The 12422-nt window shown below is 51.4% G+C and overlaps 1 protein-coding gene across 1 annotated transcript in view; it reads left to right on the top strand.

Annotated features, from left to right (window-relative positions):
- The first annotated feature begins 2233 nt into the window (after positions 1 to 2233).
- The window catches only part of Otop3 (otopetrin 3), an 11929-nt gene continuing 1740 nt past the window's right edge, over positions 2234 to 12422 (top strand). The window contains exons 1-6 of the mRNA XM_032913085.1: positions 2234 to 2351; positions 6723 to 7109; positions 7212 to 7348; positions 7908 to 7966; positions 8229 to 8347; positions 11983 to 12422. The exon at positions 11983 to 12422 is cut by the window's right edge and continues 375 nt beyond it. Of these exons, the coding sequence (XP_032768976.1) occupies positions 2333 to 2351; positions 6723 to 7109; positions 7212 to 7348; positions 7908 to 7966; positions 8229 to 8347; positions 11983 to 12422 (1161 nt within the window). The 5' untranslated portion in view covers positions 2234 to 2332. The remainder of the gene's footprint in view (positions 2352 to 6722; positions 7110 to 7211; positions 7349 to 7907; positions 7967 to 8228; positions 8348 to 11982) is intronic.

Genomic DNA, 12422 nt, shown 5'->3' with positions numbered 1-12422 from the left:
CTTTTTTTTTTTTTTTTTTAAATGAACAGCAGAGACTTTTGTTGTCTCTGTTGACTTTTGTTTCGTTTTGTTTCGACTGATACATGGCAACTGTGGCATTTTTAGATCTGAGTGCCCGCATATTGGTCACCTCAGACAGAGACTGTCTCTGTGTGTGTGTGTATGTGTTTGTCTCTGTGTGTGTATGTGTATGTGTGTGTGTGTGTGTCTATGTGTGTCTGTGTGTGTATGTGTGCATGTGTTTAGATGTGTGCATGTGTGTATGTATGTGTGTATGTATGTATATGTGTGCATGTGTGTGTATGTGTGTCTGTGTATGTCTGTGTGTGTGTGTCTGTGTGTGTGTGTTTGTCTCTGTGTGTGTATGTGTTTGTATGTGTGTCTATGTGTGTGTTTGTCTTTGTGTGTGTATGTGTTTGTCTCTGTGTGTGTATGTGTCTGTATGTGTGCATGTGTGTGTGTGTGTGTGTCTATGTGTGTCTCTGTGTGTATGTGTGTATATGTGTGCATGTGTGTGTATGTGTGCATGTGTGTCTGTATGTGTCTGTGTGTGTATGTGTGTGTGTATGTGTGTGTGTCTATGTGTGTCTCTGTGTGTATGTGTGTATATGTGTGTATGTGTGTGTATGTGTGCATGTGTGTCTATATGTGTCTGTGTGTGTGTGTGTGTGTGTGTCTGTGTGTGTCTGTGTGTGTGTGTGTGTGTGTGTATGTGTCTGTGTATGTGTCTGTGTGTCTGTGTGTGTATGTGTGTGTCTCTGTGTGTTGGGAACATCCAAGGTCTCCTCTACTTGTTGTTGAGAAATACACAGTGGATTGCTGCCAGCCGCTGTCACCTCCCATGTTATAGAATCCCAGGAGGTAATCCTCCCGCCCAACTGAGCCTAACCCCACTGGCCCAAAGCTGCAGACATTTCCCCTTCAGAGCACCTCAGGGATGTCTGCGTGTGGACAGGCCTGCACCAGATAAGCAGGTGCTCCAACTTAACAGAGGCTGGGAGAGCCCTTCCTCCAGGGGCCTCCCTTACCTCTCAGCTTGGGGTCCTTGAGGCCGAGCTCCCAAGCCATAAGACTTCTGCACTGCCACAGCCTTTGAGAAAGGCAGGAGGAGCACAGAAAGAAAGCTAGAGGCCAAAGTTGGTTTTGTGTTACATTGAGGGTGTTTGTTTGTTTGTTTGTTTGTTTTTGAGAGAGGGTTTCATGGAGTCCAGCTGGCCTCTAACTCCCCAGGTAGCCCAGGATGACCTTTAACTCCTGACGGTCAGATCCCACCCAAGTACTGGGATTACAAGGGTGCATCGCTAGGCTTGTTTTGTTTATTTAAAATTTCCAATTATATTATAATATGGTGTGTGTGTGTGTGTGTGTTCACCTGTGGTAGTGTACCAGTGGAAGGCAAAGGCCAATTTGCAGAATCAATTCTCTCCCTTCACCTTACAGGTCCCAAAGACTGAACCCAAGCCATCGGGCTTGTTGGGTGCCTCTACCCACTGAGCCACCTCACCCGGCATCAGCCAGTTTGGTTTTTTGTGAGACTCAGAGATTTGAATGGAGGCCTCACAGCCAAAAGGGAGGGAGAGCCCGGTGGGGGTGATGACATTTGGGGGTGAGAACAGGAAACCTCAGAAGAAAGCGGGCCTGGTTTCTGTCATCAGCAAGCTCCATGGTCTTTGAGGCAGTAAAGACTGGGGGTGGTGGGGATGTGAGACAGAGAGGGAAGGGAGCCAAGAAGGGGGAGAACCAGAGAAGGTCCTAAGAACGACCTCCTCCCACTCTGCTGCCCCCAAATCCTAATCCCACACCCCACCTTGGGTGTCTTTCACCTTAACTTCAGTTTTGATATAAGACAGAGAGATGATTTTGAGAAGCCGCTTTGGTGCTTGGTCAGGGTGTAGAAAATATGCGACCTGGACCGGGAGAGGAGAGGTTCGCATTCACATCTCAGCCGCCTCAGGCAAGTATGGCCTGAAGCCAGCTAGCTCTCTGTGCGGACCTGACCACAAGGCACCCCATCCCATTTCGGGGGCTGCCCGCACCCAGACCCTGCAGCCGGCGTCCGCCACGCCTCCTGCCACGCCCTCCCTCCTATCTGCCTCGTCATTGGCTCCCCGACTTGTGCCCGAGCCCCCGACGGAGTAATTAACGAGGGATTAATGAGATTACCAAAGTCAACAGAAAAATCGATGGGCCTTGGAGCCCGAGCGGCGACTGCGCAGTCTCGCGGGGGGGTCGGAGGGAGGAAAGGGCGTCGAGGCATCTGTCCCAGGACACCTGGGACCTTACCAGGACGGAGGATCCGCGCTGCCACCCGAGAGGTGGGGAACCCGCGACCATGGCTTCGCAGACTTCAGGTAGGGTTCCTTAGCTCGAACTGGGACACCGCCCCTCCCCACCCCGAGTGCCTGACTGAACCTTCCCTGGAAGCCCATCCTTACACTCACTGCTCCAAAGTGGGGTCGACAAGCTGGGCGCTGCAAGGATTGAACAGGGCAGAGTGAGCGGGGCGACCCTAGGCTGTCCCCTCTGTATCACACACCCCAACTCTTGCTCTGCATCCACCTCCCTCCCCACCTCACGCCTGGGTTCAAGGGTCCTCACAGCTCAAAGAAGGTGCCCAGGCCTGAATGAAGCCAGAAACCTGGAGATATATATATATATATATATAATATATATATATATATATATATATATATTTGGTTAAAAGAATATAGTACTCAAGCCGCCTAGGCTTCCTTCAATTCCTTGCTCCGAACAAATCTCGAAGTTTCCCTGCCAGCGCTCCGCAGCCTCCCTCAGACCTGGCCCTGCGTTACCGGTCCTGTGGCCCCGACGGTTCGTCTTCTTTCGTTGGCCGCCTCTGAACGCGACCCATAAACCAGTTTGGTGTCTAGGACTTCCCTTGAACTGGCGTCGTGCCAAGAGGCGTGCCAAGGATGGCAGAGTTCTAGTTGGTTCCAAGCGCGTTCGTTCTAGCTCTTTTTTCTGGACCCCTTGATGCCCTCCCTAGCACCTTGCCTAGCATTGGACTATACTTGCCCCCTTGATAACCGCTGGTGGAGTGAACCACCGAACCACTGCCGAGGGAACAGGGGAAACCATTTGAAGGGAGAGGACCTGGAACTTTGTTCTCCAGGGTCTCCACACCTCCCACTCCCAAGGCCTTCAGTCAGAGCGAAAACTCCAACCCTCTAGTCCCTCTAGGATCTTGAGCTACAGGAAAGTTCACACGCTTCTACCAGACACCGCTCTTTCTGTATCAAATCACTAAAGTCTGACAAAACTCCTGAGGGTAGATATCATATATCCATTCTTTTATTTATTCATTCATTCAATAACTTGTCGGGCTGGAGATGCAGCTCAGCGGGAACTGCACCGGTCTAACATTCACAGGGCTGGGGACAGGGTGGGGGATGGGGTGGGGGGATGGGTGGGGGACAGGGTGGGGGATGGGGGTGGGGAGGTCGGGATGGGAGCTAGATGGAGTGTGAGGGAGTGAGCACCACGCATTACTCCTCCATAGTTGCTCATTCGTTTCACGGATGGATGGAGGATCCAGACTACAAAAACGAAGTAGCTTGGCCAAGATCACGGAGATGCTAAATGCCATCTGAGCTCTTGATCAGTAGGGGGTGGGAAAGGAAGGGCAGATTGTGAGGAGGATGAGGTGGAGCCACCAGGGCGGGCAGAAAAGGAGCAGGGAGGTGTCCTGAAGCATTACCTTGCTTAACCTGCGTGGGGGAGGTAAAAGATAACCATCTGGAGCACCTCCATGGCTGCAGGAAGACGGGAAGGGTTAATGGGCAGGGTCTCTGTCCGCGCCTCTGGTGCTGAAATCCCCCCCAGGAACAGCCGAAGTCCAGGGCTTTAGGGCCGTGCTAGGCTTGGAGAGGAGTGGAACAGAATCTCATCTCTGCCCAGGGGAGTCCCAGGTCTTGAGAGGACCAGTCCAAGATAGTCCACACTCATGCTCAGAAGAAGGGTGGTCCATCAAAGTAGCCAGGAGTCTTCTTGGGCAAAGGGAATGATTCCCCATGAAGGGGCTGAGTGAGGATCATTGGTGGCAGCGGGCAGACAAGAAAGAAAGGGCAGCAGGAGGAGCCAAGAGACTATGTGGGAAACACAGAATCTTTTATCTGGGATTAAATGAATATGAGGACCCTGGGGTGTGGCCAGGGGCTAGACAGGGAGGAGGTAGGTTTGGCCTATGGATGACAACATTGACTGGCAAAGGAGAGAAAGTTATTTTGAAAACAACTTCGAAAGTTTATTTCTTCACTGTCCAACAGAGAACAATGGAAGGTATATCTGTTCTCAGTATCACCCAGGGAGCATATCTCGGAGAAATGGGCCCCAGAGAGGCTGTGGTTAGGGCCAGTGTGGTGAGGTTCTCCTAGTAGGGTCTTGAACAGTGATTCTCTACTTCTGGGTCGTGAATCCTTTGGGGCTCGAATGATCCTTTCACAGGGGTTGCCTAAGACCATCTGAAAACACAGATATTTACATTATGATCCGTGACAGTCACAGAATCACAGTTATGAAGGAGCAACAAGCAATTTTATGGTTGGGGGTCACTACAGCATGGGGAACTGTACTTAAGAGGAGCAGAATTGGGGTTGGGGATTTAGCTCAGTGGTAGAGCGCTTGCCTAAACCTCAAGGCCCTGTTGGTCCCCAGCTCTGAAAAAAAAAAAAAAAAAAAAAAAAAAGGAGCAGAATTCTCTTGCCTAGTAAGCGCAAGGCCCTGGGTTTGGTCCCCAGCTCCAGAAAAGAAAGAAAGAAAGAAAGAAAGAAAGAAAGAAAGAAAGAAAGAAAGAAAGAAAGAAAGAAAAAAGGAGGAGCAGAATTAGGAAGGTTGAAAACCATTGATCTTGAGGGACAAGCGGAACAATGCTCCACCAATGAAGACAGAGTATGTTGAGCAATGCTATGAGCAAGGGATGCTGGGAGTGGCAAGCAAAGACCCTCACCCAGCCTGAAGGACCAGCTGGAGTCACCAAAGAGCAAGAGGGTGGGAATCATAGATAAAGGAGGGGGGAAGGGCAAGATAAGGACATGCGCCTGTAGCACAGGCATTCTGGGAATTACAGCAGGATGCTGCAGCCCATGCCGAGAGCAGCAGGGCCTGAGGCTGTGCTGGGGAGGTAGGTGAAGGCAGGAGCAGGAAGCAGCAGTGAAGCAGGAACCACTGTTCCTTGAACACCATGTGCACCAGGCTCTCATTAGCACACACTGTCTCGTTTCACTCAGAAAGGCCCCATAAGTCTTGGACTTTATACTGAGGGCAACTGGCTGTCTTTGCAAGACTCTTGTTAGGAGATAGGCACTGTGATCAGGAAGGCCAGCCCAGGAGAGAGCAGATAGGGTCCAGACTAAAGTAGTGGTCGATCTGGGAAGCCAGGGAGGCAAAGAGGTTTGGGTATGTGTAATCCCAGCACATGGGAGGCAGAGGCGGAACACTGAGTGTTCAAGGCCGGCTTGGGCTACAGAGCTGGTCTGTAAAGAAAGAAAGCTAACAAGAGAGAAACCAAGAGGGAGAGAAATAGAGGGAGGAAGGGAGGAAGGCAGGCAGTGTGGGAGCTGGGATAGACAGACTTGAATTCTGATGGGATGCAGAGTCTGGACAGAAACTCCTGGTGGCAGGAGCTCCGGGGCAGCAGAGCTTGGAAGCAGTAGATCCACTGCCTTCTGTGCTGCAACCCAGACCCACTGGGGAGGAGCAGGGCTCAAGCGGCCGACAGGGACAGCACTGCAGCTATTGAGTGGCCCAAGAGTGAGTCCAAACAAGTGACTAGCCTGTGAGAAAGCTTCAGATGAACAAGAGACATTCAGGGAGAGACAAGGTAGTGGCCTCTTGCTATGTACACAGCCGGGAGCAGAGTGGGAGGACAAACAGAAGTTGAGGCAGTGAAAGCCAAGTGCATGACATTCATGCCAGTCCTCACCCATCCTGTACACGTACGTGGCAGACATTGCAAGTCAACCACAGAGCTTTTCTTCCACTCTAAGGAGTTTTAAGATAAATTGAATTATAGTGGTATTATTTATTAATTTATTTAAGAACACTGAAGCTAGAGGAAAATCCTCCAGTCCCTTCATCCCTCCCCTGGAAGAAACTCTACTGGGAACCCAGTGGGTGTCACCTAGACCTTGCCAGCATCTGTGGACACTCCATAATAGAGCATTATTCCAGACCACAGGATTCTTTCCTGCCAAGCCCAGACTCAGCCTCAGGATCCTACTCAACAGAGCACTGTGGCTAATCACACCCCTGTGGATTTCATGGGCGGAGCTCGTCCACAAGTTAGCAGGTTCACACTCACTTTGGCTGGTGAGAAGTCCCAGCTCTGAAAAAAGGCCCAGTGACAAGGCAGTACTCAAGCGACCCTCTCTGCCTGGGTAAAACATCATCCCACTTTAGGATGAGGCGGGAGGGAGAGGTGGTCCTCGGTGTGTTCAAGATAACCAATCCTTTGTGCTCGTGTGCAGTACAAACGGTGTCTGTATATCTCTTGGTCCGTATCAACCTTAGGTCCTGTAAGGTATACGGGAAGCCCTAATGTCGGATCTGTAGGCGCTGGGATGGATTCTAACCCAGGTCCCCTTGTCAGCCGATCTATTTATTCTCTCTCTCTCTCTCTCTCTCTCTCTCTCTCTCTCTCTCTCTCTCTCTCTCTCTCTCTCTCTCTCCAGCCCCTTCTGAACCTGCACCCATGCCTTCTTCAGAAGCAGAGACCACTGAGGCAGCATCTACCTATGACCAAGCAGACATGGACGTGGAGACCAAGCACACGGGGCCCCCAGGCGCCCCAAAGCAGAAGTCCTGGCTGGCTCTGCATTTCTCCCTGCTGCTGCGGAGAGACCGACAGGCCCAGAAGGCGGGGCAGCTCTTCTCCGGGCTCCTGGCTCTCAATGTGGTATTCCTGGGCGGGGCTTTTATCTGCAGCATGATCTTCAACAAGGTGGCTGTCACTCTGGGGGACGTGTGGATCCTGCTGGCCGCACTGAAGGTCCTCTCTCTATTGTGGCTCCTCTACTACACTGTGGGTACCACACGGAAGCCCCACGCAGTGCTGTACCGCGATCCTCACGCCGGACCTGTTTGGGTGAGGGGTGAGTGCTTAGTGCTGGGCGGGTGGTGGAGAGGGCCAGGGAAGGAGGACCCGCCCACGAGCAGCTGTCTATCCCCGCCCTCGCCCCCTCTCTCCGGGCCAGGCTCCCTGGTGCTCTTCGGCAGCTGTACCGTCTGCCTGAATGTATTTCGGATGGGCTACGACGTGAGCCACATTCACTGCAAGTCGGAAGTGGAACTTATCTTCCCAGCCATTGAGATCGTCTTTATGATCATCCAGGTGATGGGACCCTCACACCCCCATACCGCCGGGGACACACACACACCACCCAACCTATACTAAAAACCAGCCACCACATCGGTAATGTCTCCATGCCCCAGGGTGTAGACACACATCAATCACAGCCCACCTCCTCCGTGTATCCACACCCACGTACGCGCTCCCCTGCACACACGCACCTCCACACAAACCTGTCTCCTAGATGGAGACGCCTATAAACAGCCTGACTATGTGTGCCTGCATCTCCCCGAGGTCCCTGCTCCTCCCTTTGTTGAGTCTCTGCTGTGCTGAAGGTACATCACCCTTTTTTTTCTGGCCAAGTAGGTATCTCTTTCTCCTCAGGCAGAAGCAGTCGAGTCCCTTTCCATAGCTGAGGGAGCCACAGAGGTGTTTACTGCTGGTCTAATACCACAGAGTAAAAGACAATGCCCAGGCCAGGATTCCAACCCAGGTTGCCTTACAGGGTCTTCCATTACACACACACACACACACACACACACCCCTGAGGTGTCCCCCTACGTACCACCACATCATTAGATCAAGGCCCTGTCTCTTTCAGACCTGGGTGCTCTGGAAACACTGTAAGGACTGTGTTCAGGTGCAGACCAACTTCACCAGGTAAGGTGTCCCTCTGGATGGAGCCTCCTAGCTCTCTCCGTTCCCATCGCTCTCCAGTTTCCCCAGACAGGAGGAGCCTGGAGCTGTGGGTTAGTGTGGGTTGCATCCCAAGTGAACCCCTAAGGGCTCCTGGAATCCTGCCACCACTTGGGATCTCTGCCTCTGAGACTGAGTGGTGACCCCAGTGGGAGGGTGAGTGGAGGGTGAGGATGGGGCCCTGGGAGCTCTTCAGGCTTGGAGCAGACTGTGACCCTTCCTCCAGGTGTGGGCTCATGCTGACTCTGGCCACAAACCTGCTGATGTGGGTTTTGGCTGTGACCAATGACTCCATGCATCGTGAGATTGAGGCTGAGCTCGATGCCCTCATGGAAAAGTTCTCAGGTACAAAGGGGACCAGAACTACTCCCCCCATCACATTTACATGTATGTGTGCATACACAGAGAGAGAGAGAGAGAGAGAGAGAGAGAGAGAGAGAGAGAGAGAGAGAGAGAGTTATGAAGTTGTAAACTTAAGACCAGGTCATTGTTAAACAGAAATGTGTGGGCTGTGGAGATGGCTCAGTCGATAAAGTGCTTGTCACACAAGTTTGGTCCCTTGAAGCCCACATTTAAAAAAAAGTTATGGGGTTGGGGATTTAGCTCAGTGGTAGAGCGCTTGCCTAGGAAGCGCAAGGCCCTGGGTTCGGTCCCCAGCTCCGGGAAAAAAAAAAAAAAAAGCTATGCAGAGGTAGACATGGTGGTGAGCACCTTTAATCCTGGCCCTTGGGAGGCAGAGACAGGGAGATTTCTGTGAGTTCAAGGCCAGCCTAGTTTAGTTCCTAAAGGATGACACCCAGTTGCGTGTCTTCTGGTCTCTATTTGCATGTAAACACATATACATACACACACAGAGTCCCCGTGTCAATGGTCCCCTTCATGCTCCGTCAGGGACTGGTACCTGCTGTACAATCCCTGCAGCCATGTGGCTGTCAGCAAACCCGCCTCCTCTAATCCTGGCTGAGTTGGTCACTGAGAGGTCTCTCAGCCACAAATCCAACCCGTGGTATTTGTATTTACTTGTAAGAGACTTAAAAAAAAAAGCCCTTGGACTGAAAGGAACACTGTCCTAATGCAATCTCGGTATCTAAACATGCCAAGAGGGAGAGGAGACTTGTGGGTAGAAAAAAAACGCTCCCTAGGTTATCCCATCCGGCCAATCCTGAAGCTGTATAATCCACCCTTAAAGCAACATCCCATAAGTCCACAGGAGGAGCTTGCAGTCTGTGGGATTCAGCCACACCTTTACGTCAACTCCACCCACAGGCGGCATTATGACCCATGTGCACCAGCTTGCGTGCATTCGCACACCCTGCACGTGAATCACGACGTGCCCGTATGTGTGGCCATCCCTCGCCTTCTGTTTGTACTCTGCACAAAGCGTGCAAAGAGGGAGTTTTAGTCAGTGACATCATGGATGCGTGTGTGTGCGTGTGTCACCACTGAGCCACACCCACAGCTTCTGTTACTATTGCTCTATCCCAGAGGCTCAGTGGCCAGTCAGTTTAGCTAAAACGGTGAGCTGCAAGCTCAGTGGGAGACCCTGTCTCAATACAGGAGGTGGGGAAGCAATAAAGGGAGACAAACATTAAGCCTAAACACACAGACATGCATGCATGCACCCATGCACACATACACATGTGCCCATGCACACCGAATATACAATAGAGTTGATTACTTTTTTGTTTTTTTTGAGACAGGGTCTTACTTAGCCAAAGCTGACTAAATTCCCAATCTTTCTCCCTTAGCTTCTCAAGCATTGGGATCACAGGTGTAAAATATTCTTTCAAGTCTCAATTCTTGTTTGTTGTTTTTGCAGTATAGGGGTTCAAACTCGGGGGGTTACGTTAAGTAAGTTCTGTCCCACAAAGCCACATTCCTAACCCTTAACTTTCTGAGATAGAGTTTAGCTGTGCAGCCCAGGCTGGCCTTGAACTTGAGATCCTTCTGCTCTGGCCTCCCAAGGCTGCAGATGTGTGTCACCATGCCTGGTGTTTCTGTTAGGATATTCTAATTTGAGGTCAGAGTCCAGGGTCAGTCCATGTATTTTTTGGTTGGCTTAGTCCCTAAACGGTTTTCTCAATGTTTGTTGTTTTGCATGTAGGGGTTCAAACTGCACATGTGTGTGGTGTCCCACAAAGGCAGGGAGGGCATCATTCCTAACCCTTAACTGGAGATAGAGTGATTGTGAACATCTGATGGAACTGAACCTGGGGCCTCCCAAGACTGCAGATGGTGTCACCATGCCTGGCATGCCATTAAGATTCTAATTTGTTGTTGTATTTTATTCTCCTCCTCCTCCTCCTTGTGTCCTCCTCCTGTGAGGGGTCCTCTGTGTTCCTCCTCCTCATGAGGCAGGAGGGCATCCCTCCTCCTCCTAGAACTCTTCCTGATTGTTCATCTCCTGGGAACTGAACCTCTTCCTCCCTGCCCCTCTTCCTCTTCCCATCCTCCTCCCTTTCTTCCCTCCTCCTCCTCCTCCTCTTCCTCCTCCTCCTCCTCTTCCTCCTCCTCCTCCTCTTCCTCCTCCTCCTCCTCCTCCTCCTCTTCCTCTTCCTCTTCCTCCTCCTCCTCCTCCTTCCCTCCTCCTTCTCCTCCTCCTCCTTTCCTCTTCCTTCTTCCCCCTCTTCCTCCTCCTCCTCTTCCCCCCCCTTCTCCTCCTTTTTCCTTCCCTTCTTCTTCTTCTTCTTCCTCCTCCCCTTCCTCCTTCTCCTTCTCCTTCCTTCTCCTTCCTCTTCCCCTTCCTCCTTCTTCTTCCTCTTCTTTCCTTCTTCTCTTCCTCTTCCTCCCCTCCCTCCCTCCTCCTCCTCCTACCTCCTTCAAAAAAAATAACTCCTCCTTTTCTTTCTTTTTTATTTTAATTTTTATTCACTTAACATCCCGGGTTATTTTTTAATTATATTTTTAAAGATTTGTTTATTTATATGATGTACATTTGCACACCAGAAGAAGGCATTGGATCCCATGGGACTACAGTAGTAGATGGTTGTGAGCCACCAAGTGGATGATGGGAATTGAACTCAGGACCTCTGCAAGAGCATCCATTGCTCTTAACTGCTGAGCCGTCCTTCCAGCTCCCTAGTTTCTATTTCTGTGAAGAGACACCATGACCGAGGCAACTTTTATAAAGGAAAGCATTTCATTAGGGCTGGCTTACCATCTTAGAGGTTCAGTCCGTTGTCCTCATGGTGGGAAGCACAGTAGCACATAGGTAGACGTGGTGCTGGGGAAGGAGCCAAGAGTTCTACATCTTGATCCAAAGGCGGCAGAAGGGGACTATGTGTCACACTAGGGATAGCTTGAGCATGGAAGACTCAAAGCCCACCCCCAAGTGATACACTTCCTCCAACAAGGCCACACCGCCTAACAGATTCACTCCTTTGGCAAAGCATTCAAACGTGACTATGACTCTATGGGGGCCATACCTATTTAAACCACCACAATGACCTTAAGGTGCCAGTGGTGCCATTTAGTTCCTCCCCCTCCCTGCTTTTCCTAGAACTGGATGGATAGCCCAGACTGTGACTTGGATTCAACTCAAGCTTTCTGGCACCCACATGCCCCATTGACCCCATACACTTATCCTGAGGGGCTGCCTTCTGATTACCCTAGTATGGGCTGCTGGGCTAGCCTCTGCATTCGGGTGTGGCAGCCCGATTTTTTGTTGCAAATGCTGGGTTTGCTCTGCCAGCCAAGCAGTATGTGGAGATAATACTTGGCCTCAGGGACGGCATGGCTGAAATGCTTTTGGAAGTTTGACACCTAGAGCCTTTGCATTCCTTTGTAAAACAGTAATCACGTTATGATCCCCAGTTTCTACGTTCCAGCCTCAGATGTTTCCGTATTTGTAAACTGAACATCTAGCTGGGTCCTGTCCAAATCCAGTACGCTCCAGGAGTGGATTAGAGTGATTTGGGCCACTAAGTTCTTGAGCGCAGGGCCTGCCTGAGAAGCTCTTTTCCTGGCCTATCTCCTCTCAGGTAACGGGACCAACACTTGCATGTGCCTCAACGCCACCGTGTGCGAGGTCTTCCGGAAGGGCTTCCTGATGCTCTACCCCTTCAGCACTGAGTACTGCCTCATCTGCTGTGCTGTGCTCTTCGTCATGTGGAAGAACGTGGGCCGCAGCCTGGCAGCCCACTCAGGTGCCCATCCCAACAGACCACCCTTCCGCCTGCACGGGACCATCTTTGGGCCACTGCTGGGCCTTTTGGCACTGGTGGCTGGCGTATGCGTCTTTGTGCTCTTCCAGATCGAAGCGAGTGGCCCTGACATAGCCCGCCAATACTTCACCCTCTACTATGCGTTCTATGTGGCTGTGCTGCCCACCATGAGCCTGGCGTGCCTGGCGGGCACAGCCATCCATGGACTGGAGGAGCGTGAACTGGACACGCTCAAAAACCCCACACGCAGCCTGGAT

Source organism: Rattus rattus, chromosome 9 (genome assembly GCF_011064425.1).
Source record: "Rattus rattus isolate New Zealand chromosome 9, Rrattus_CSIRO_v1, whole genome shotgun sequence".
NCBI classification, from domain to species: Eukaryota; Metazoa; Chordata; class Mammalia; order Rodentia; family Muridae; genus Rattus; species Rattus rattus.
This window is presented reverse-complemented; position numbering and strand designations above follow the sequence as displayed.